This window comes from Hemicordylus capensis, chromosome 3 (genome assembly GCF_027244095.1).
Source record: "Hemicordylus capensis ecotype Gifberg chromosome 3, rHemCap1.1.pri, whole genome shotgun sequence".
NCBI lineage: Eukaryota > Metazoa > Chordata > Lepidosauria > Squamata > Cordylidae > Hemicordylus > Hemicordylus capensis.
In genome coordinates this window covers 100,537,023-100,563,182 of record NC_069659.1, presented here as the reverse complement: position 1 = coordinate 100,563,182, position 26,160 = coordinate 100,537,023, and the positions used below count along the sequence as shown (strand labels likewise).

At 41.0% G+C, this 26,160-nt stretch overlaps 1 protein-coding gene across 3 annotated transcripts in view; it reads right to left on the bottom strand.

Annotated features, from left to right (window-relative positions):
- Nucleotides 1-26,160, bottom strand: part of MED14 (mediator complex subunit 14) — a 76,530-nt gene that overhangs the window by 38,612 nt on the left and 11,758 nt on the right. For all 3 annotated transcript variants that reach the window (XM_053309885.1, XM_053309882.1, XM_053309884.1), the window contains exons 6-15: nucleotides 25,586-25,714; nucleotides 25,145-25,252; nucleotides 15,661-15,793; nucleotides 13,952-14,102; nucleotides 12,065-12,176; nucleotides 10,877-11,002; nucleotides 9,878-9,956; nucleotides 6,424-6,583; nucleotides 5,722-5,916; nucleotides 990-1,124 (exon numbers count right to left, since the gene is read on the bottom strand). In XM_053309885.1, the coding sequence (XP_053165860.1) occupies nucleotides 990-1,124; nucleotides 5,722-5,916; nucleotides 6,424-6,583; nucleotides 9,878-9,956; nucleotides 10,877-11,002; nucleotides 12,065-12,176; nucleotides 13,952-14,102; nucleotides 15,661-15,793; nucleotides 25,145-25,252; nucleotides 25,586-25,714 (1,328 nt within the window). The remainder of the gene's footprint in view (nucleotides 1-989; nucleotides 1,125-5,721; nucleotides 5,917-6,423; nucleotides 6,584-9,877; nucleotides 9,957-10,876; nucleotides 11,003-12,064; nucleotides 12,177-13,951; nucleotides 14,103-15,660; nucleotides 15,794-25,144; nucleotides 25,253-25,585; nucleotides 25,715-26,160) is intronic.

Genomic DNA, 26,160 nt, shown 5'->3' with positions numbered 1-26,160 from the left:
TAAATAACTCTCTCTCTCTAAATATCCTAAGTCTAGGCACCATGGTTACATTTCTAGGTGCTGTGGCTCTCTGGTGCCTGCGATTTGCCATGCTCTGCTTTACTGTAATTATAGTGTGTAAAATTGTTTTATGAAATAACAGCATAAAGTAAGATCAACACACACACACATATTTGGGGCTTAACATTTTCATTTTTAGTGTGCAGTTCTCACTGTTGATAATACATTCGTTTACTAATCTTTACTATTCATAGTATAGGTCATACCACACCATGATGATTCAGGTGGTACCTAAGGCAGTGCCATACTAAGCAGCCACAACATGCACAAGAGATAAAGAGAATGGGGGCTGCTACTTTGTTGCAGTACAATGGGCACTGAAATGATTATCTGTTCTCCCATGTTATCCTAGACCCCTGAAGTTATTATGAGAAACTATAGACATCACATTCACTTGCCAAAGTCTTGCCACTTCCAGAGCTTAGAAAGTACACTACAACTTACTTCCAACTTTGGGTAGTCTTCCTCCTTCCCTATTGCTCCTTCTGATTCTATTTTAGGTTTCCCCAAATATTTGCACAAATGATTTATTTGCAAGCCCCAAGGTTTGCTACCAAGGTCATCAATGACCAAACTGATTAAATATTAAGCACCAGGCGATATTTATAGTTGTATATTCATGACAGTTTAGCAAAACCAGTTGGGCCCATTTTCTAGCATCTAAGTGACCTGTAATTATTCACTTAAAATAAACATTCTTTACATTCTGGCAAATACTGGACTCTGTAACTAGGTCAGCAGTTGACACAGCTGTAACAGGAAGCTCAGGCTAGGAGTCCCAAGTACAAATCATGCCCTCTTATCTCCCACTGCCTAAAGCTAGACAGCCTTATTATTCCCACTATTGTTGAACCTGGGTCTGTGCTCCTTCTCCAGTTTCAAAGAGAATTCCTTATCATCTAGCTGTCCATGCCACATTTGGTACTTACCTCCATACGAAGTCCTATAAATGGCATATTTGTATCACACATTGCTACAATGTGAGCTAGAACTTTATTGAAGGCACACATTTCTCCACACCGTTTTGGCTTCTTGGGTTCTATAGGACATGGGTCACCAGACAACTAGAAAACAATGCAACAACCTCTTTTAGCAAAGTGCAATCTTCATATCATTGCCCCAAGATGAGGAATACAGCATCACCTACTGTATGTCAACTGTTCAATTATTCTGGACCAGAAACCTCTAGGCTGCACACCACCTGCACACTTATTTGGGAGCAAATCCCATTGAACAACACGCAGTTTATTTCTGAATAAATATGCACTAGATTGCATTGCGCAACAGCTGGCTATTGGAAATAGCTACTTAAATTACTAGGCTAAAGCACTTGCAAGATCAATTGGTTAGACTGTACTGTTTTACTTAAATATAGCATATGCTAAACTCAGGCCTGGGGGTCAAGCTTTAGACCTACAACAGAGACCTAAAAGCCCTTTAATAACTTCTTCCTAGTTAAGCTCTGGCATCAATCTCTTTAAGGGAGGGCTGCACAACTTTGGCCTTCTAGCTGTTTTTGGACAACTCCTCCCATCATCCCCGGCCACAGTGGTCAAGAGTCAGGGATTATGGGAGTTTTCGTCCAACATCTACAGCAGGGCCAAATTTGAACAGCCCTGCTTTAGGAGATGGGCCCATAAAATCCTAGATACCTGGATGTCTGGGTATCTAAAAAGTGTGGCTGCCAGTTCATAATATAAAAATATTTGTTGAGCTCTGTACAGGGATATGATGCTAACAAACTAGAATGTGCATGTTTTAGTTTCTCGCCCATCATGGAACTTTAAATCATGAAGTAAGGAGTCCTGACATTTTTATTGGTATACTAATATGTGGATATCTGCTTCAGCAATTTGTAGAACTATAACCTTACTGCAGAAATCTTCATCAGTTAATCATATGGATCTAACTAATTAAATCTGCATATATTTACATCTGAGAAAAATAGTATTTGGGGAGGAGAAATCAGATACTCTTTGTTTTTAGATGAGTCATACATGTGTTGCAGCAGGCGCATTTTAGAAAAGGCATACACTTCTATGAATGAGAGATGAGGAATTCCTAAAATGGCACCAGCTATCTACTGTGTAAAAGGACTTGTACTACAAAGTGTGAATGTGTGTTAATTTATTCCTCAATCAACTAATGATTCCTCTTTAGTCCATTAAAATTTTTGGAACAGATTATTCTAGGACTGGGCACTGCTAAAGAAAGATTTGGTCAACCAGCCAAAAAATGTCAAATAATGGTTACATGTATTTTTAGAGCATTTACGTCATTAGAACACGCGCGCGCGCACACACACACGATCATCAACTGGTATGATACATATGCTAATCACAAAAACAACAGTTAACTTATTTTTGTGAAGCAACAGCTAGCTATGGGTTGTGTTAACCATATTCAAGAACCAAAACTATGGTTTGAGTGTCTAGATATACGACAGACAATTATGGTTTAGAACTGCTTGCTTGCTTTTGCTTCCCATCTGCTCAGAACTCAGTCTGTGGTTGCAAGTTCATTCTCAATGTCATGTTGCAGCAGCCTCTTGAGGCAGAGCAATAGCTCTAACTGTAGTTTATCAATAGTTTGTGAATCCAGACATGCTGGAAAGCTACAAAAGCACTAACTGATTTTCAAATCAATTTCAAACCATAGTTTCAGATCCTGGCTTCAAAACAAACCATGGCTATGGACAGAATCAGATTCAGAGATGACACAAAACCATGGTTCAGCTAAACAAGCCATAGTTTCATGTTATGTTTGAATCCAACCAATGAAATTAACTTATAAAAAGTGTAATGAATTATTTTAGCTTGATGTTGTATGATTTCTATAAATGTGAACAATAACTTTTGGGTTATCCTGGAAGCACGCAGAGAGCAGACAGTGGCAGACATCTAACCCTGCACTGAAACGTCAAGGTTTTCCATCACACTGGGAGGTGGGGGGGATGCTCTTTTTCAACTATTTCCTCTTCCATCTGCAGCTACCTCTGCCTCATGAAACTATGCTCTGAGCACTAAAGGACCCTCAAGGACATAATTTCAGGGGGCACAGGCTGCTGCACATATAAGAGGCTGTGGTGATTGGCTAGTAAACACTGTCAATCAAGAAGAATTTAAACTTAGGAACCTCCTCTGGAGAGAATTGCTAAGGGAAGGGCTATGGAATGGAGTGAACAGGTGTCTATAAAATTCAGTTGGAGCTAACTGGAGGGAGCCAGAGACAGGGACATTTAGGCCTAGAGAGAGGACCTCTGGTTAGGGTCTCTAGAGCAGGACTGAGGGTGAAATTGGGAGGTTGGTGGGTAAGTTGTACACACCTGGGAATACCTCTGCGAATCAAGCTCGACTATCACTTTGTGAATTCTGGCAGTGTGTGGTTTAATACACAGGTTATATAGCCAGGGAGGCTGTGTACCAGGAAAGGTATTGGAAGCCTAAAGAAGCTTGTTTTACCTTAATAGGCACCTCTGTATCTTTATAGTAAAGCCTTTGTTGACACAATCCTCTATAATAAAATGCTTGATGTCTGCATCCGTGTCTCTGGTGTCTGCGTCTGTCTCCCTCGGCTGATCTGGGCATGCGCGGAGCGCATGCCCAGAACACGCCAAGGGAGACACGACCGCAGGCACCAGGCAGCCATGTTGGCCGGTTGGTCGCCTGGCTGCGGGGAGGCCGGAGGCGGCGCCCGCGGGACCAGCTGGGCTGCAGGGAGGGCAGAGGCGGCGGCGGCGGGACCGGCCCTGCCGCGGGGAAAGCCGAGGCGGCGGCGGCGGGTCCGGCCCGGCCGCGGGGAGGGGAGAAACGGCGGCGGCGGGTCCAGCCCGACCACAGGAAAGGCGACAGCAGCGTGATCAGACCGGCCGCGGGGAGGGGAACTGCGGCAGCGGCAGGACTGGCCCAGCCACAGGAAAGGGAGAGGCGGCGGCGGGTCCGGCCCAGCCGCAGGAAAGGGAGAGATGGCAGCGACGGGGCCGGACCTGACCCGGAAGGGAGAGAAACGGCGGCAGCAGGACCGGCCTACTAGCGCCCATTATTTTAACGCGCTTAAAAATACTAGTCTTATATAAAGTACCAGAGTTTTGAATACCAGACTGAAATATAAGAAGTGGTGTCCTGACTAGCTAGTAAACACCAAGGTTGTTACTTTGTTAAACCATTACACATGTGACCCTACATTTTAGAGAATAGAAACCACTGAACCTATCTATTCACAATAAAGTTATTTTCTTTGGTTTAGAATTTTAAAACTGTTTCATCTGTGTACTTCTCTCCATATTACATTACCACTTGGGAACAATACCAAAGTTAGAGTTTGAATCCCGAATTAGGAATGAATTTGCTGGTGTCAATAAAAATATATAAAGGGGTGTGTGTGTGTGTGTGTGTGTGTGTGTGTATATCTATAAAAGTACCACAGATATATTTACTTTATTGAAACATCTATATACATTTAATCACTAATCTCCCATTCAAAACCTCGGGTGAATCCTTGAAAGGGTATCGCTGAAACTCTGGCATGTCAATCACTAAGTAAAGAAGACTTTTAGAACTATGACTTTAGTAGAGAATGCTTTCCCAGCCAAAAGGCCAAGAAGCGATAGGCAGTAAACCAACTTTTCAAGCATTATGTCTCCATGGCACATTCAACAATATTTGACTGTTGTCAACTAATAGGTGGTCAGCTGACAATATGACCAGTCAATTGATCAGCATCCCAACTATATATCAATCTGCTGTGCCAAATGACCCAGATTTATATATATATGATGTTCCATTATAAGCATTAGCTTGTTTTTATCAATACAATTTATAAATACAAATTACTACAATCTGATTTTGTAAGTCTGTTCAAATATTTCTACAAAAAATGTTTAAAATAGTCTAATTTAAAAGCCATCCCAAGTATGAGAAGAACAAAAGTGCTTCTAAAGAAATCCTAAAGCCAACTAGATGGAAAGAAGTATGTGAAGGACTTACAACTTACAAATCCTTCAGGAATATTTTAGACATGGAGGCCTGTTGCTGATAAACACAAAACTGATAAAATCTTCTGTAGTCATCAATTTCTGCTTATACACCCATAAAATACAGATCCTTCACTTGTAATGAGTCTCTAAATTCTTCTTTCATTGACTGCCTCTATGTCACAGAGTATAGTCAGATAATACTGCTTATTATATATTAGAATTATTATATCAGAGTATAAGCAGATATTATGTCACAAACCATAAGCAGATATTATTTCAATAAAACAATAGAGATGGTCTCTCAAAACAATGGGGAGAGTTACTGAACTATACACATCACTGATTCACAATGGTATAAATTGGAGCTTTTTAAAAACCAAGATATTTAATCCTAACAAATTAAGAGAAGTGCAGTCTGCAGAATAGACTACCAGAATTAGTACAGAAGTTCTAACATCTCAAATCCAATGTCTTCCAATTCCATTGTGAGTCAGAGGAGTCTAGTTAAACAGGCTTACAATTTGCCATGATACATTAGTCACCACTTGACAGAGAGCTCTCATGCTTTCACTTTTGAAACACAACTAATCTGATCCAGGATACATAAGCAAAACTTCAAAGAAACACTAATAATAAAAATTATTTTTCTTCATCTTCTAATTTAATAAAAGTCGTCAGGTCTATACCTTGCGCTTTGTGCCACCTTTTGCTTGTTTCCCGCTTTTTGTGTCTAAAACCAGTTCTTCGATATTTGGCTTAAATTGCTGCAGCAGAACTGCAGTGGCAGGGTTATCATCTCCTTCAGCATAGGTCACAGAGAGAAAGAAATATTTGTATTCCAGTTCTGTAGGGTTGCTGGGAACGTCAAACATCTCTACTACCTATATTGTTAAAAAATTATATTGAGACAGCTTGAAAATATTCAAATTTATGAATTCTCCCCCCTGCCACCCACCACCCCAATAGGAGTAAATGCTAAATGTATTTCCAACAGCCACCCTGGAAATATCATCATGAGTGCAAGGTTCACAAGGAGTTTGTGTATACTATCCAACACAATTTATGTATTATTGTCATGAACCTGGCAGAATTCAAACTATAGTTTGCAAACATACTTTATCTACTCTACCATTATTTTTCTAAAGCTCTTCCAGACAAATATAAAAACGTGAGTCATCCTCTGAAATATGAGAAGCACATTGGTTATTTTAAAACTATGACTGAAATTATGAGCAACTAGTTCTACATGCCAGAACAAGGCTTAAGACTTGCATTTTTTGTGCATCCACCATTTGTGGATCCACAGTGCATCCATTTGACAAAAACTGCCTGTTTTGCTTTCTTCATTCCAACGATCAAGTTCACATGAAGATTCCATAATCGCTTACAATGTAGTACTGTGGAAGGCGGGTGAGCTTGATGAAGAGTTTGTGATTGGAGAGATTTCCCACAGGATGTGTAGAATAATTAGCTAGCTGTAGTGTTTCACTGCTGACAGTAGGCAAATGTTTTATTGATTGTTTGCAACGCTGCTGTCCAAGCCAAAACCTTAATTTAAAAAAACAACAGGATATACACAAAACCATTAGCATTTATGAACTAGAACATTCTGATTTGCTTTCCAGATGTTAAAGCATTTAACGTTTACCGGAACAGCTTTGTAATTAGACACCACCACCCCCAAATTACCTGCAAGCAACATCTTTGACTCGCCTGCTTTGGAGGGGCTTGATACATATACCATGTTAGTTTGGTAGGACTTATCACTTTAACTTTGTTTCACTGCGCCTCTGTGAGCAGCAGGGCTTTAGAAATGTTGGAAACACTAACATTCCTAGTGGCGAGGTCATGCTGGTCTGACATGCCAGGAACTGGCACTCAGCTGAATTGTACTTGTAGATACTGCGCAGCATCCAGAGTAAGTCAGTCATGACTAATTTCCACTGAAATTAATAGGGCTTAAATTAATCATGACTAAGAGCTCATCAGTTTCAATGGTGCTTACTCATAGCTAAACCAGACACGGTCCCTGGTCTTCACATTTTGAGAAACTCAAGTTACACAAGATCCTCATTTACTTGGGAATTAATTGTATATATGGTGCCTAAATATATATTAGAAACAAATAAGTCTCTACTCTTTAGCTTGCGGTCTTTAAAAAACTGTTTTTTTCTTTCTTTTTTCTTTCTTTTTACAAAAAGGCTCCATCAGATGGGTTAGATGCCTTTGACCACCAGATGCCTCTGTCTTCGACATCTCTTACATAGTATTGAGTTTAGTATGAGATTATATGCAGTATCAACGCTATTTATCAGCACTGTGCACAAGTCAGCAACAGAATGATTAATTTATAAATATATTCTCAAACAACCCTAAAGGTCTTCTAAAGCTTTAATCACAAATTCTACCACAAGCACACTGTATGAATACAAGAAAAAAAGAAAAAGTTACTGGAAGAAAATGTATAGCTATCTCAAAGTGTGCAAACAAATTTGTCTAGACTCAAAGTGCCAAGAAAACTGCTTTCAACAAATGAAAGGAACTAAACATATGGTAGTTTAAAGCTCTGTTCACTTTCAAAAGTAGATTGCTGCAATATTTTAAATGCAACTAGTATTGCAAAAATGAAAAAGCTTTAAAATAACTTTTCTCCAACGTGGAGATAACACTACAGAAGATCTTGCTGATCAAAGTTATTTTCAAGGCAAGATTGGCCACCTACAATGTGGTTTTACCTGCCCCCTTTACTATATCCAAGGAGATAATTCCTCAAGCAAACATACTAGGTTCAGAATGGGGAAAAGCAGGAGGGTAGGGAGGGGAGTCATAGACCACTTCAGCAACTAAGTTTGGCTTCCTATTCTCCTTTTGCATTACCTGCTTTAGGCCACAACTCAAAATGTGGCAAATTAAGATTACAGTTCTGAACAGTTATTAGGGAGGAAGCTCCACTTATTTATTTATTTATTTATTTGATTTATATACCGCCCTTCCAAAATGGCTCAGGGCGGTTTACAATTAAAACAAACCACTAAAACAATAAAAAGCTAAAACAAATTAAACACAGTATAGCAATTAACAATTTTAAAAACATTTTAAAACAGCAATTAAACAATTTACAGTAATTAAAAGCCCCAAAATCGGGTTAAAATTTTAAAAACCCTGGGAGGCCAGGCCAAACAAATATGTTTTAAGGGCTCTCCTGAAGGCTAATAGAGAATTCAAATTACGGATTTCCGCAGGGAGGGCATTCCACAGCCCCGGAGCAGCTATAGAGAAGGCCCGCCTCTGAGTCACCACCAGATGAGCTGGTGGTAACTGGAGACGAACCTCCTCAGATGACCTTAATGTGCGGTGGGGATCATGCAGAAGTTCCCTCAAGGTTGCAGTGCAATCTTTAGTCATTAACACCAGATCACAAAGAGTTACATGAATCGAGTGTTATTTTCCTAATGCTGAAGAGGAGAACAGGTGGCAAACACAGGGGTCAAGCAATGTTGATTCAGATCACTAGCTGGACAAAAATCTTACTGGTTAGATGGCTTCTCAAGCTATGCTGTTACATGTGTGCTGTTGGGAAGAAGCTTCACCAGCCTGCCACATAGCATAAACAAAATTAAACCTGTTTACCTGGGAGTAATCCCCATGGAATTCAATGGGACTTACTTCTGAACAGACATGCATAATTTAAATACTGCCATTTAACTACTGTTATTTCAATGTAAACAACACATACACGCTCCACTTTGAAGCAGTCTTGTTACAATCCTCTAATCAGCAGTGTTTTTGGTTGGTTGGTTGGTGAGTGAAGTTTGTTGTTTTTTAAAGTGGGGATTCAGCCATGGAAGAAAGCAGAGGAAGAGAGGGGCTGCCTCTGTAACTGAGCTATGCCTATAGAGAAAGTGTTGTATTCTATCTAGTAATTTTTTAGGTTTTGTTGTTTAGAGGTTTGTCCAAATGGAGATCCTGTAGAGAAGGGGGGGGGGTGGAGTCAGAACAGGAAAAGGGAGGAGAAGGAGAAGATGGAGTTGTTTCTAAATAAACCTGTAGTTAAATCTATATAAGATTACTTTGTATTTATGAGGGAAGCAGCTATAAAACAGAAAGCCCAATCACCAAAGCAAGCATCCACCCTGCTAACTGCTTTTCTCCATAGCATCTAGCCACCATTGAGAAAGAAGTGGTCAGTCAGATGCACTTGTCTTGGTTATTGGGCTCTCTCTGTAAGCAGATCCCAGTCACAGGCAGCCTCACTTTCCCTCTGCCATGGCCTGGGTCCAAGCCTCAGTGGAGAAAAGCAGAAGAGTGGGGCTGCCTCTGTGACTGGACTCTGCCTATGGAGAAAGCCCAGTCAGAGAGGCAAATGCCTCTGACCTGCATTCCTCCACAGCAGCTAGAGGCAAAGGAGGGAAAGCAGTTTGGAGGCGCTTGCCTTGGCGATTGGGCTCTCTCAGGCAGAGTCCAGTCATAGAGGCAGCCCCTCCTTTCCCTCTGTTTCCCCCTCTCATAGCTTGGGTTCCTCCATTGCAGTTTGTATCCAAATCACAGAAGAAAGCAGAATGGAGGAGCTGCTTCTGTGAGTGACTGGGCTCTCCAGTGCCGACTGGCCATCACTGCCTCTCCCTCTTTCTCGTGGAACACTCTGCTGTTGTCCGCCCCCACCAACAGCACTGCAGTTCCAATGACAGCATGAGGATTGAGGCTGCAAGGTGGCGAGTTAGCAGGCAGAAGGCTGCATTTATACTCGTCTGCCTTCATTTTGCATTCGTCACTGATGAGGAGAAGAATGCATTTCCTGAGCCCTGGGCAGATACTTGAAAACTGACAACACAGCTTACTCACTTGAGTTGCTGGAGCCAAGTAATTATACGCTTCATGTCATCATTAACAGACTTTTCTATTTCATCCAGTGTCTGCTGGTCTGCGAAGAAACTGGATTAGTTACCATTTAAATGTAACATTTACATTTATTTGGAAAATGAGATATGAACTTTTAAGTAAAACACACTGATAGGTTTTATCACACATCTTTGAAAGTCAAATATTTAAATGGAACCACATTATTGCTTTAAAAATAAGTACAGTTTTTATTTTTCACCACTAACTCGTTGGTTCTTTATTACAGTGCTGTAAAAAACACAAGTGTACCATAGAAAGACCTCAGACTTTGTCAGATCATCATAATGGAATGTACAATGCTCTATCTGAACAAAATGCTAACTCAGTGCATCCAGTAAAGGCATTATGAGATATATTTTAAAATTAAGTGTGAATTATGAGAATATTTTACAGTTCAAAAGATATTATGATATGAAGGCACTGGTTTAAACTAATAGCCACATAAACCCCTACTTTATTTCCAAAAATAATCCTATCCAGTTACCTCAGGACACTTATAATACAGCATTCTATGAAATATAGTATAGAAAGCAAACATTCCTTTTTTAGCAACTAAGAAACAAGAATTCTGATTATGTTATGAACACCTGATGGCACAAGCATATCAGCTACAAGCTCTTCCCATTCTTAGCTTCTGCAAATCCATCCCATTCGTTTCAGATTCAGTTAAGCTGTTAGCCATCACTACTTTCACTGGGAGGGAATTCTACAGACCACACTGGTCTGTGCTTTAATTAAACTGAATGTCTTGTGGATCCACATCACCACCACCACTCCCTCATTAAACACAGTTCATTCACAACCAAACTTAAGGTTAAATTAGTTCATTTTAGTTACAAAGCCAGAGATAAGCAGTTGAATTCTGCAAAGTATAATATGGATTTTCATAATACTTAGAAGGAAGCACATAAGTGAAAGTCCTGTTAGGTCTTATTTACTTACCAATTCCATAAAGCATTAGTTGAAACATTCCAGAATGAAGGTCTACAAAAATATGTAGACATTCGGAACGACCACATGGCTCCAGGATAGGGATAACAAGTGTTGGGAGAGCTGTTTCTATAAAAGCTAAATTAAAGAATTAATGAGCTAAGATATAAAACCCATTCTTGCATAATGAAGTAGAAATTTTCCAATGCCAAAGCTGAACTTCAAGGTCTGCACAATCCCAATCTCAATAATTTTTATACCACTTTTTAAAATAAAAAGTTCTCAAAGTGGTTTATACAGGAAAAACATAGTTCTCTGCCCTAAAGGGCTCACAAAATAACAAGTAACACTAGGTAGACACCAGCAACAACCACTTAAGGGATGATATGCTGGGGCCGAATAGGAACAGACTCCCTCCCTGCTAAATATAAGAGAATCATCACTTTGAAAGGGCCTTTTTGCTCAGATAGCAGGGGCTAGAAGTATTTCAGAATAAAAGTTGTTTTGTGGAGTGCCTAACTGTGTTTTATTCGAACACCAATAAAATATGATGAATGGGATTTTTTAAAAGCAGCAATTATGCCATTATTGCTACTTTTGCTCTTCTCCAGTACTTTTTGTTCACTACTACTTGCTCTCTTAACTTCTTGAATGTACACTAATAAAGTTATGCATAAGAGATAGAAGCCGCTACACCACTAATGATCAAAGCCAGCTGCTTTTCCATACAAGCTACAAAAAATCAGGTGCAAGTGGCAAAGTGTGGCATTTTTTCTACAAGATGGAATACCTGTGTACTTAAGGGCCTTCCTATATAAAGAATAACAGGTTGTGTCCTGACTTTCATTAAAACTTTACATGCGCACATGCACACTTCTTGCACTAAAGTAGATGGAAGACTTTTCCCTCCAAAGCTACCAATGCTGGTGGTATATCAAAGCAAGGATTTGATTAGTCAAAGGCAAGTTGTCTTCTAATTCTTTGAGAAGTACCACACATACAGAGGTGTAATAATAATAATAATAATAATAATGATGATGATGATAATGATGATGATGATGATGATGTTGTTAGCAGAGCAATTTGTTTCCATTCACTACAGTATTTATGCCTTGCAGTAAGGTTTTTAAAAAGGAACAAAAATGCACAATGGATCAGCAACCACCACCCAAAATTCAATTTAATTCAGATACCACATACAATTGTCATTGATATTGTAACTCTTAAGAATGGCTTTCAGTTCCTGGAGTTTCTGATGAGCTCTTGCATGAACACTGTCTATCAGGAGCTTCTCTACAGACAAGTGGTCTATCTGGGAAAAAAATTAGAGCAGTTGTTTAAAATAAAACCTGCACTATCAACAAAATTAAATTTAAAGAACAGTTCGCGGTTGTACATGGAGTATTTTCAGCTGAGATTTTTAGAACAGTCCAGACAAATTTACACTAGTTTTGTCTCACTGAGGTGATATATCAGTTTTAAGTGTAAGTAAATTGCTTTCCTGTATCCTAAGCCTGTATAAACTTATTTTCTCAAATCCAGAATATTACTTTTTATACAATGAGACCACAAGAGAGTAATGTCACCATAGTCTGGTTAATTGAGTAACCACTTCTTTTCATGCCAGACAGCAAGAGCTCTCTTCTACATTTCCAACAACTTTATAGTTTGTAGTCCCACCCTGCCATCTCACAATTCCCACCATTGCCAAGAGCAATCCAACCAAATTCTTCAATCCTGATAAGCATTTTATGATTAGTGACTATTATAACCTTAATGAGAGTCTTGAATTTGGCTGTGATGTGTATACCTTATGAAAATCAGGTTCTTTATTATATGGAATGCTAATTCATGCAAGACAGCAGGTGAAAGATAACAATATGGTCACCCCCTTGCAGGTTGCTGTCCCCCGTTGGAGAGCATCTACGCAAGAGCAGTCTCTTGAGACAAAAAGAGGGAGGACATATGTTCAGTCTTATCTATTCCAAATGCTTCCTCTTTGGAAGACTGCATGAACCAGAAAGCTACACCCTCACAATCTGCATAGCACCCCAAGACCTTGCACCTGGAAGCTGACTGACCAGACTTTGAAAACTGGACTGGAGGGTGTTGGTAGGAGGGAAACTGATTCAGTCATTTTGAGAAACTGCATTTTGTCCTTACCTTCTGCTCTCCTCCCTCTCTCCCTTGCAGGGCCACAATTTTAGGGTGTTGGCGAAAGCCTATTTATCTTGGGTTTGTTTGATTAGAAAACCCTACTCTATTCATGCATTTGATTGAACACACTGGCAGCATTTCTTCATTGTGGGCATTTCTTACAAAGCAAAGCTTTGCTTCCTCACTCCAAATATTCTAACTGGCATTCTACCTTTGCCTCAAAGGTAGATTTGGAGGTTGGATTTCAAAGCTCAATCCATACTTTATAATTCAGCCCCCTTTCTGTGGCATTCTGGAGCTCAGGTTTTTTTCAAAGGCCTGGACAGAAGAAGTGGGGTGACAATATGAATGTGCCTTTGGCAGGACAAACTTTCAAGGAAAGAATGCAGTAATAACTAGTCACCCCTAAAATTAAGATCACCAAACTACAATATAAGCTATAATTTATTCAAACTCATGTCAATTTTCTTAAGTTTCACAATTCTTAAAGTTTAAGAACCATTGGTTGAAGATATTGCCTGGATGATCACATAGTAACCAGTTTTTAAATCAAGACCTGAAGATATACCCCTCTCCCATACTTGGTTAATAATATTTAATCCCAATATTTAATACCAAGAGGTTAGAATTGCTAACTTTTGCAATAATGGGCTGAGAGTAGAATTCTTTGAGCTACTTTTTGTGGTCCTGTTGAAAACTGTTGAGGTTACGTAAGACCTAACTCAGCTTTCTAGAAATGTAATCAATCAGCTACCTTGGAAATGATAATAGCAAAACATTGCCTGTGGCAATGATCACAACAGCAAAACAAGCTAATGTAAATAATAGAACTTCAGATAGGAGTAGAATTCAGAAACAGAAGCCAAACACAATGTTTAAGATGTATTTACTTTTAAAAAATGTATTGAAGTTATATTCAGTGGTTTTTACCTTCATAGCTCGTTCAATTAATTTGGAATCGCAGGCTGGAAGAGGAGGTTCATGAGAAATTTGCAAAGGTTTTGACACATCATTCTCATCAATCTTAATGGTGACCTTATGAAGAGAAGCAGTTCCTGTTTTTCTCCCAACCACCTGTTGGCTTAATATAGAAATGGTATCCAAGTAATTATGTCCTAAATATTCTCTTTGTGGAACACTGAATTGCATCAATGTAGTTATAGCAAGTGTAATCTTACTGTAGAACAGGGAACCCACTTCCATTCCATCCACAAATCCAGGCTTTGGTTCCTGTATCATGTCTTTAGAGAACCAAGCTTCCCACAGGAACACAAGAGTCCCCTTGGAAAGGTTAAAAGCCACCAAAACTTGCCATTTCAAACCCTTCAGAAATTTTATGTAGAACTGAATAAGAGAAGCCACTTCCGATCTTGCTGATCCCCATTATCTACATATTTCTTCTGATATTACTGTACCCACATATCACCCTCACTTAGATTATACGTATGAGGGAGCAATTTTCCATCAATGCTTAGGGTAGCACATTAGAGAGGCCTCTCTAGCCATTAAACAACTATGGTAGTGGCAGCAACCCCAGCACTGTAACTTTCCTCCAAGTTCTGTTCCTGGATGTGGATAAGGTTGTAGCTCTCCCCACCAAAATCCTCAACCCAGGTCAGGGTTGGAACAGTAAATATACAGAGATATCAACAACATTATTATTTTCAAATATTTTAATTGCCTTTAGCATGGTCCCAAGGTGATTGACACATTAAAAGTTACAACAAAAACATTGAGGACATATTGTATTTGATCCCTTAAACTATGTCATCTATGGTGGGATCCAGAATGTAGGTTGAGGGAAGAGGTTTTGGAGTGTTAATTTCTCTTGTATTCCTCCTATGACACAATACTGCCATCTATGGCAGTATGGAATGTAACAATGGAATGTAACAAAAATCTTATTCTTTTGGAATAAGATTCATATGGAATGTAACAAAATCTTTTTTTTCATGATTAAATTCCTTTTGAAACTCAATAAAAAACGTATTGAAAACTATGAAATCCACATTATACAAAAGAACAGGAAGAATAAAAACAGCAAGTTATGAACTTGCTGGGTCAGACATGTATACTTTGCTATACAAGCCACTAAGTTTGGCTTTATTTCGTGTGGGCCAAAAGATTTGCATTACTATTTTGGTGACATGAACTGGATAGATAGCAGGTGAAATATTGTGAAGGCTTGACTATACAATAAAAGTTGAGTGACTGAGCTTGCAAGGAACACTCTGGGGGATTATTCTAAGCTACAATAAACTTAATAAAAATGTTCAATCAGAATAGCGTAGGTAGTAACATTAGTAAGGATAAGAATATCAGTCTCAAAGTTATTAAAAGCAAGAAATGTTTACAGTAAACTAAATGAGACATAGCTTGCTTTTAAAAGACACCAGCAAGAGTACATCCCATTTAGTCCAAAAAGAGTGGCAGATAATCAGCTTCAGTGAAAAACACTAAATATTAAGATTACAGCCCTAAAATATACTAACTAGGGTCCAAGGTCCACCGGACACAATGAAACTTATTGCCAAATAAACATGCATAGAAATACACTGTAAGTTTGAGCTTTAACATTTCATTGTAAGAGTTGTATTTGGGTCAACTGGATGACATGATATCTCAATTAGTTCACTTACTTCCAAACAGAGAGAGATAGACATTTGCCCGTATGATATCGCTCCACTTGCACAAGGTCACCCCAGCGCTCTCGAATCAGCATTAAAGTCTGTGAATGTAAAACTTCCAACTGCAGTGACAAGCAGAAGGAATCTAAAGGATTCTGGTTAAGTAAACACAGTAACATGTTGCTGTAATTTCCAATCACAAACCAACATTGCTACTCTTAACCAAACATTTTTAAGCCAATCTCGACTAACAAGCCAGACAGATGTTTCCTAGAAACTTCTAGGTTCTATTGCATTTTTAAAATTGTCTCAGAACTATAAAAATATACTTTATTCAAATATTCACTATACATATTTTCAACATTTGTGTACCTCAATCAAATAGCCATTATTCTGTGGTACGTGTCCTCCTAAAGTACTAAGATATTAACATTTCACACATGAATTAGAATATGTCGGCAATCCACGTCATCTTTCCATTACTTATTCATTTGGTCTCTCGCAAAGACAGAAAAAACTAACCTTCTGTATATTACAATGTTTAGGGCTTTTTATATTAGAAAAAAGGCAACTAAGGGAGAAACATGATTGAAGATCATAAAAGTACGCATGGTGGGGAGAAAATGGATAGAGAGAATTGCTTTGTTTCGTGCCTTCAGAATACCAGAATCAAGGTCATCCAATGAAATGAACTGGCAGGAGATTTAGGATGGACAAAAGAAAGTATTTTTTCCACACAGCACATACATAAATCTATTTGTTGTCACAAGATATGGTGATGGCCACTAGCTTAGATAGCTTTAAAGGGAAATTAGACAAATTAATGGCTACATGCCACCTTCAGGTTCAGAGGCAGTATGCCCCCGAAATCGTGATGTGTACGAACCAGTTCAGAGGCCCATTTCTGGATCTCCAGATCGGTTTATGGTGGTGGGGTACTTTTATGCAGGAGGGAGAGTGCTCTTACTAGTGTTCCTTCTAATTTTTATCAACAGTGAGTGGAAAGAGTTTTGTTCTGGATGGAATATTCAAGGCAGTGTGTGCACATAACTCTCTCTCTCACACACACACACACACACTTACACACACTTAGTGTGCACGTTGCACATGCGCACCAGCCACTTCCAGTCTGATGCTGACCAGGGCGGCAAGAGGGTATGTTTCCAGCACGCCCCAGTGATTTTCGGCACAGAGCTGGTGGGGGGAAAGCAGCCAGGTGGAGGGGGGGAGTAAGAGCACCCACCCTCTTGCTTAAAGGTAACCCCCTCCCAATCCCCCCCCCCCGTTGAACCAGCCATCTGCCAGTTCGTGCTAATCCCTACCCTGAATACCAGTTGCAGGAGGCAACGGTGGTAGAGAGTGTATCCTTCATCTCTTGCTTGTGGGCATTCCTGAGTCATGGCATTGGCCAGAACTCATGGGAAACAGGCCAAAGGCCTGTTTAGGCTACTGGTTTGATCAAAGAGGATTTTTCTTATGCTCTAGAGATTATGCAACACTAATGCTTCATTTGGCAGGAATATATCTTTATGCTTACTTTGGGAAAACATTATTATTGCCACAAATGTCATAATACCAAGAGGATATTTGGCACATATGGCTGGAGTAGGTTGTAGTTCTCTGCCCAGTTTGTCTTAAAAGTTTTCACTATGCATACAATTACAAGGGACCAAACTACATGCTACATTAATGCATAATTTGCTTTCCAGACTCTGTGTGTGTTTTAAAATAGCAGCCACAAAGGGGTGGCTTATCATAATCAGGTCCACAGTGTCAAGATAATCCTTTAAAAACATTTCTCCCCGCAGCATGGTCCCGATTAAAATCAAACTCCACCATTCCACTCCTATTTGCTCAGAGAGACAAGCTGCCATTGGCACAGATGTCAGCTTCTCTCCAGGCCAAGGAACAGCTTGTGGGACAGTGGCAGTAATTTTCCACAGGACCATGCCACAGGGGTAAAGATTAAAAAAAAAAAGAAAAAGAAAAAAAAGAACACCCACTCTCCTCCTACACTATGGTCCTGGTCTTGATCAGAAACTTCCCTATCCCATGGCTATTTATGCTCTCCCCCACTGCAAAAGGTCAGACATGATTAATGTAACATGTAGTTTGACCCTAGCACAGCATACCAAATAACAACCAATGCCATTCTGTCTGCCCCTGCTTACTAGCTTCCCAGTGCAATGCAGCCGTGATGTACGGCATTTAGCATAGAATATTTCACAGCCAAAATCTGAAGTAAGGAAGCAAAGACAAAGGAATAAGTAAGTGAGTATTCATTGGGCTTTCCTTCCCCCTGTCCCCAGAACTACTGGCCTGGTTCAGATACAAGACAGAGCCAAGGTGAAACTAATGATCTGGCTTATTCTTTTCAGAATTTCAAAATAACCAGGATCTGAAACTGGGATACAATTGCAGCCTCAGATCCTGGTTTATTTGCAAACTGTAGTTAGAATAATGATTGCATGGTTTGCACACAGAATCTCTCATACCTTGCTTGTTCAATGTTAGGATTGGAAGTGGAAAAACACCTTGCTTACCTATAACAGATGATCTGGTAGTGATCCACTGACCGTCACAAAAGTGGGTTCTGAGCCTGCGCAGACCAACTTCAGGACAGATTCTTTATCTCTTTGATGTGCCCCTCCCCTGCCAAATGCGTGTGCTCTGCGCCCATTACTTTTGGTGGTTGGACGCCATTTCCCTCAGTTTCTGTAGGCTGACAATGCCAAACTATTTCAGTCTTTCAATCAACTTATGCTTTCCCGATGCTTGTTTCCTGAAGTGGGGACAGATGAGCGCGTTTTGTGACGGTCAGTGGATTACTACCAGATCATCTGTTACAGGTTTATCTGGATAGTGATCCAGTGACAGCCACAAACGTGGGTGACTCACGAGCTTTCCCTAGCTGGAGGTGGAAGAAGCAAGCTACTGAAGCACCCATTCAAAAGACGCTGCGGCAGCTGAACGAACATCCAGAGTATAGTATTTCACGAACGTTTGATCTGAGGTTCAAGTGGCAGCCATGCAAATGCCTCTAAACGTAATGCCCGAGAAATGGGCCGCTGAAGCAGCATATGCACCTGTTGAATGGGCTTTGACAGCAGACAGGAGGTCTACTTTCTGCAGCTTATGCCAGGAAGATAACCTCAACTAGCCAGTGAGCTAGCCATTGCCTTGAAGCTGGCAAACCCTTGGTCTTGCCTTTACAACAAGGAAAACTAAGTCTCTTAGTTTTCCTGAATGCGATTGTCCATTTCAAGTAGAACAGCAAAGAACATCTGATATCCAGTCTATGCATCACACGTTCTGGTGGCGTCGTTGGGTCCCTAAAGAAAGTTGGGAGTACAACATCCTGATTCATGTGAAAACCAGACACTATCTTTGGGTGAAACTCCGGGTCAAAACACATAACCATCTTATCCTGGTAAAACTTAGTGTAAGGCTCATCAATACGTAGAGCACTGAGCTCACTAAGTCATTTTGCCGTAGTTATTGCTATGAGGAGAACTGTTTTTAGAATCACCAGTTTCAAAGAAACAATAACCATAGGCTCAAAAGGTTTCTCAGTCAAAGTAGAAAGGACCAACGACAGACTCCATTTATTGACATGCCTTCACACCAGCGGATACAAGTTGTTTATACCTTTCAGAAACCTCTTACAGGCCGGATGAGAGAATACTGTCTTCCCATCCCACCCAGAATGATGTGATGATATATCACAGCCAGGTACACTTTGACAGATGCATTTGCTAGTCCAGCTTGTTTCAAGCTAGTCAAGTAAAGAAATACCTCATGAATAGAAGCTTTACACAGCCAAATGTGCCCAGTCTCAGCAAAGGCACAAAACCTTTTCCATTTAGCCGAGTAGGTTCTTCTGGTAGAGGTTTCCTTCTTGTTCAAAAGGATTTTGCGTAGTAACCTATTCTCCAAGCTATGAGTTTTAATGTGCCCAAGCTGGGGGTGGAGCAGTTTTCCCTGCTCTTGAATGAGCAGCTCAGGTTGCATTGGCAGGCATCTGTGATTTTGTCCAGACAGTCTGAGTAGCCGCGGAAACCAAAGTGGTCCTGGCCACCAAGGCATTATCATTATACATCTTGTCCTTTCCTGTAGCACCTTTACTACCACCCTGTTGAGCAGTGGATAAAGTGGGTATAAGAACAAACTTTCAGTCTATAGGTACTGGAAAGCATCGCCCTTGGTACACTTTCCCACTCTTGCTCTTGAGCATTAACTTACACACTTTTTGTTCTCTTGTGTTGCGAACAGGTCAACTGCTGGGGTGCCCCATATCATGAATATCGTGTCCAGGTAATGGAGGTTCAACGACAATTCGTGCTGTTGTAAAAGGATCTGTGATCTGCTCAGCACATCCGCCAGAGTGTTGTCGTCACCCTGATATGAACCGTCACCATGTTCCATATCACACCAGTTCCATATCTTCTGGCTCAAGTGGCACAGGGACTGAGACACTGTCCCATCCTGCTTGTTTATGTAAGCTATCACAGTCATATTATCCAATTGCATTTGAAATACCTTCCCGTTCAACTGGTTTGGAAGGACTTCAAGGCCAGACAGACCATAAGCAGTTCCAGGAAATTTATGTGACGCTTCTGCTGTTGTGCAGCCCATAGAGCTTGCACCTTGAGACCCGACAAGTGTGCCCCCAATCCCAGTAAGGAGGCATCCGTTGTGACCATCAGAATGGGTATAGGTATCTTGAATGGCATCCCTTGCAGAAAATGCTCTCTCCGCATCCACCAAGTTAGGGATTGGAGAACAGCTTCTAGGACAGTGAGTCACATGTTTTGGCTCTCCACGTTTGGTCTGAAAGTGGACAGATACCACAGTTGCAGTTTTCGCATTCACAATCTGGCATATTGTACTGTTGAAGTACATGAAGCCATGAGGCCCAGGAGTACTTAAACAGTTTTCACCTGCTGAAGTGGTTACACTTGGAACACATGCACCAGCTGAACTAGGCATTCGTAATGTTCTTTTGGAAAGAATGCCCTTTGATGGTCCATGTCTAGCACAGCTCCTACATACTGCAGCCGTCTTGCTGGAGTTAAGTGCGACTTTTCCCAATTGATTTGGATGCCTAAATCCAGCAGAACATCGGCCACATAGGTGATCTGAGAAAGTAACTGTTCTTTTGACTTTGCTGTCATCAGTCAGTCGTCCAAGTATGGAAAAAGGGTTAGGCCTTGAGTCTGAAGGTACTCAACCACCACTGCCATACACTTTGTAAACACTCTTGGTGCTGTAGACAGCCCGAAAGGTAGGACATTGTACTGATAAATCTTTTGTCCTACTGTGAATCAGAGGAACTTCCTGTGATTCTCTTGTATGCTGATGTGAAAATAGACATCCTTTAGGTCCAGCGTTGCAATCCACTCCTCCCCATGTAGGAGGGGAAGGATTGCCAGCAATGTTATCATTCGGAACTTTTTGACAGCAACATACATGTTGAGCCACTACAGATCCACTATTGGTCAGATCCCACTGTTCTGCTTCGGGATCTGAAAGTAATGGGAGTAAAATCCCCTATGTCTGTACACTGCACTGGAGATAGCCCACTGCACTGGAGTTATCATTTTTCTCTCCAACCATGTGAAGGCTTCTTCCATCAGGGTCTCTGAAGCAGGAGTGTACTTCACCCCCATCTAAACCAATAAGAGTATTGAATTCTATCGCATATCCAGTTTGAATAATCCTCAAGATCCACCGGTCTGTCATGTGGTGCCATGCTTGGGCATGACTTGCCAGTCTGATGGTGTTGCTGGCTCTGGCCAGGGAGACAGTGTTTCTGGCTCAGATAGATGGAAGTATCAGTAGAGAGGGAGACATTATCGATCATGCAGCTGGGTTAGCACACCAATTAAAGGTGTTGCTTTGTTGATTGTGCAGCCTTATTACGTGCTGCTTGATTTCCTTTATTCTTGATGTTGTAAGGCTTCTTGGTGTAGCGATGGTAGGGCTGGCAATAGTCCATCCAATCTGATTGACGATAGTTGCCTTGGCAGAGACCATAAGGATGGAATCTGGTATTGGAGTACCACTGAGTTGGGGAGGTGGAAGTTTTAGCTGTATATTTAGATTTTTTTCCACTTCATCATGGAGTCCATTTCATTACACAAACAACCTTTGCCATCAAAAGGTAAAGCCTCCACCCCATCTCTCATATCTTGTTGAAGGCTGGTGGAGCGTAACTAAGCATACTGGCATAATGCTATTGCAGATGTGAGCATGTGTGATTCCGATTCCTCCAGATGCTTGGCATTACTCAGCTGTTGCCTTGTTGCTGTAGTCGTTTTAGCAAATGTTTCCTCAAATTTATTTTGGAACTCTTCTGAAGACAAATTAGCACATTCCTCAAAAAAGATTGTCCCACAAGGTGTGTATATATTTGGATAAACAGGCCATATAATTAGGTATTTTTAATGAAAGACACACCGTAGCATACGTTCAGCACCCCAGAACATCCTATTTGTGACCTTCTTAATTGGCTGGTGTAGTATGCCACCTGGTTCCACTGGAAGAAGAGGCAGTCGATAACAAGAGTTCAGTATTGGGTGCTTTAATAGATATTTGTTGTCCTCTTCCTGCACCCTATAGAGTGTTTCTAATCTTTTTGAGGTGGGCATCTCCCATGTCACTAGCACCTCCCATGCTGATTTCACAGCCTTGGTTATTACAGGAAGCATAGAAAGATATACAGGTTGAGTCATCAAGGTCTTCATAAAATTATGGACCATCCAAATCTGTCATTTTCTGTTTTAGATCGAGACCCAGTACCAAAGCCATCTCTGCCACTTTCTGGTGGTAGTAACGTATTTCCTCATTTGGTGATATGAAAGGACTGGTAAATACATTCTGGTCTGGGTCAGAATTCTTTCCAGTAGATTCTTACTCCGAAGAGACAGAATTGTAGTCGTCATCAAAACAAACAGGTTCTTCAGACCTCACCCCAGATTTAGTGCTAATCACCTTTGTTGGAATGTGTGCTGCACTCACTTTCAATGGTCAGTGTTGTTTATCTAAGGTTGCTGAAGAACCAGAGGAAGTCCCAGACTTTGGAGACTGCATAGCCTTGCCTGAGGTAAGTGAGGAACGAGTCTGAGTCGTATTTGAGGCCAATACCACATGAGTCTGTGTAGCCATAGATTTCAGTTGAATTATTGTCTGAGTACACTTAGAGTGAACAGCCCAAACTGGAGTGGGGATAGCCGCTAAAGTTTGAGTTGCACAGGCAAGAGACTTAGTCATCGTAGAAGTAGTAACAAGTGGAAGTACACAAGCTTGTACAGCTGCATCCTGATGCAGAAAGTGTGGAACAGGATGTTGAAGAGTCACAACCTGTTGCACAATGGTTTGTACAGCCATATTTTGTATGACAACTAGAAGAGGGGAGACTTGTGTAGCCATTTGTACCAACTGTGGAGACTCCAACCACGTCACTTTCCATGCCTTAAAAGTCACATAGAACTCCAGGGAAACAGGTGAAGGATCTGTGGACGCAGCACCCCATCCTTGTATAGGCTGTAGACCTTGCATAGGCGTTGGATAGCTTTGGCACGTTGGAGAGAATGACGGTGTTCTAGGGACTGGATGGGTTACATCCACAACATCCTGGTCTTCCACATCCCTGGCTTAGGAAAAAGTTCCTGCTGACAGAGTGCTGTCACCAGACTTCAACATGGCTAAAATATGCTGAGTCGACTTCAGGTCCAGAGACATCTCAGCCTCAGCATCAAAGTTGACAATGAATATCAGTGGAGATGTCGCACTCTGGATCAATGCCATAAACCTCACCTCTGACAATGGGCATCGAGGCACTGATGGAGATTGATGAGGCATTAGAGCCTGAGATAAGGAAATGGCTCGATGTTGAAGACCCGATGTAGCCGCAGTCAAGAGAATGACGAAGAGTTCGGGTTGGTGAGAGAGATCGAGCTTGACCTGTCAATGTTGAACATGGAGAGCAGCGCTGAAGCCCTGTAGGGGAGGGAGTCATTTAAGCAGATTTCAAGTGATGATGGGTCAACTTCACAGATTTATCTTTGTGTTTTTTAGAAGGTGGAGCATCCGAAGTCTCACCCTCCACTCTTCGTTTTTCTTTCTCTTGACAAGAAGCCTTATGTCTCAATGTCGACTCTAGCTTCTTAAATACTGAGGTTAACTCCGATGTTGATGGACTAGGCACTGGGGATTTAGACTGCATAGGTAGAGCAGTCCCCGGCTTCAACTTCAACATCTTGGTGGGAGTCGAGGGAGATCAGGGAAATGACTTCCTCAGGGCCAGAACGTCCTCTAAAAGAGCCACTTTTAAGCGAGCTGCCAAATTTTTCAAGGTCTGATTGGAAAATGAAGAACAGACCAAACAATGACGTGGCATGTCCCTCTCCCAAACAGAACAAATAGGGGTCGTGGCCATCCATAGACAGGAGTTTGCCCCTGCAGTCAGTAAACCTTTTAAAGGTGGCTCCCCATGGGGGAGAAGTCCCACTCAACAGGAAGCAGAATAAATACAACCATAAATCAAAGAATATCCAGTAAGCTTTCCAAAGTCCATAACGAAATATCCACCGATGCAAACACAGCCAGTCCCAAAAACACTGAGAAGAATCCTTAAACTGTTCCTAGTCAAAGAGTCCATAAAGTCAAGCCAAATACTTTACAATTAGAAGAAGAATAGTCAAAGTCCAGTTCCAGATCAATCCGGTAAATGATGGAACACGTAAATCCAAAATATAGTCTTTCTGAGGAGCTGAAGACACAGAAGAAGTGCACATTGGCGGTCAGAAAGAAACAGAGAAATGGCGTTCAACCGCTGAAAGTAACGGGTGCGGAGCACGTGCATTCGGCGGGGGAGGGGCACGTTGAGGAGGTAAATAGTCTATCCCAAGGTTGGTCTGCGCAGGCACAGAACCCACTTTTGTGGCTGTCACCCAATCACTATCCAGATTCCTTCCTTCCCTCATTCACAAAGAAGAGGGTAGAGCACACATGTCTGAAACCAGGGAATGTTGCAAGAAGACATAATTCAATCCTGGCTCTGTATTATGCCTGAACTGAGCCAAAGAAAGAAGGACCCAATATCTGCTTCCCCTTCCCTAGAGAAAGGATGCAATAATAGTTCAACATTGGCAGATAACTGGATGCCATCTACTCATTCCAGCACCTAGGTAAAGGGGGGGGGGGAAGCGTTGTAACTGGATTTTCCTCCCTAGCTCTGACTGAAATAGTCCCAGCTCCTACTGTATGCAGAAAGAGGGGAAACTGACAAGGAATAAAATAATTCAGCAGCAATGGATCCGTCCTAAAGAACAACTGCAAGTTCAGGGGGTGCCTACAAACCACTTACCCAACCATCGAACAAACCCTAATATCTGCATGGAGTGTTGTCCCTCCTTTACACCCAGTTTTGGGAACCAGTTCCAATGGCTATGTGCCCGCTCATCAAACTCAAGCAATTTTTTTAAAAGGATACGTAGACAGTTATACATGTCTTGTAGTGGTTTCTCATCAGCAAAGAGCCGGGATTGGACCAGCTGATGGATAAAGCTGATCTGCATACTGTGAACCAAGGCTCGGCCATCTTCCATTTGAAAAAAAAAACAGAACAAAACTGCATTTTGATGCATCTTAAAACACAGAACTATTTAAATTTTTGGTTAAAAACCTCATACATTACTGGAAAAGAGCAGAGTTTTCTTAATGCTTGGAGAGCAGCTATTGATAGTGTATACTTTGAGAACACAAAGCTGGAGATACAGCATAAAGTGCTGAAAGAGACGTCATCCACATTAAGATGGCCAGCGGAAACAACACAATTTACTCTAATAGAAGAGTTAATGGAGTATTATCAGTTTGGGGCCAGCACAACACAAAAAGTGTTAGATCTAGGATAATGACTTTTGGTTGGCATTACCTCCAGTCTCCTTGTCCTCAACCAGAATTTCCAGCTTGAGAAGGCGCCAGGGGACATCAGGGTCATCTCCCATCACCGTCAAAGTGGCCTCAAATTCACCCTCAACACGAAACTTTACCCGACCATTAGCTGGAAATAGCCAAATGCATTATTCTGAAGGGTTTTATCACCACAAAATAATACTTAATAAAGATTATTCCCAGTACAGCACTTGTGTATTTGTTTTCATTTGTGGTTCATGCATGCATATTATCTGTATCTATCCATCCATACAGATATACAATTTTTTATTTTTCCACATGCTGCCCCTGAAGCAGTATACTGTAAGACAAAATCGCAAAATATAAACCACCATAAAGCAAAGTATTAAACAGAAACCAAGTTAGAAACAAAACAAAAATAAAACTACAACCACATTGCACAGCAACACAAAATTACACAAACAAGCCAGGATGCACCATTTCCCAAAAATCTAGTCATCATAAGCCTGACAAATTTAAAATGTCTTGACAAGGCACCTGCTCTCTTCCTGAATGCATTTAACAGTGTCAACAGTGAAAAGGTAGAGTTTGGGG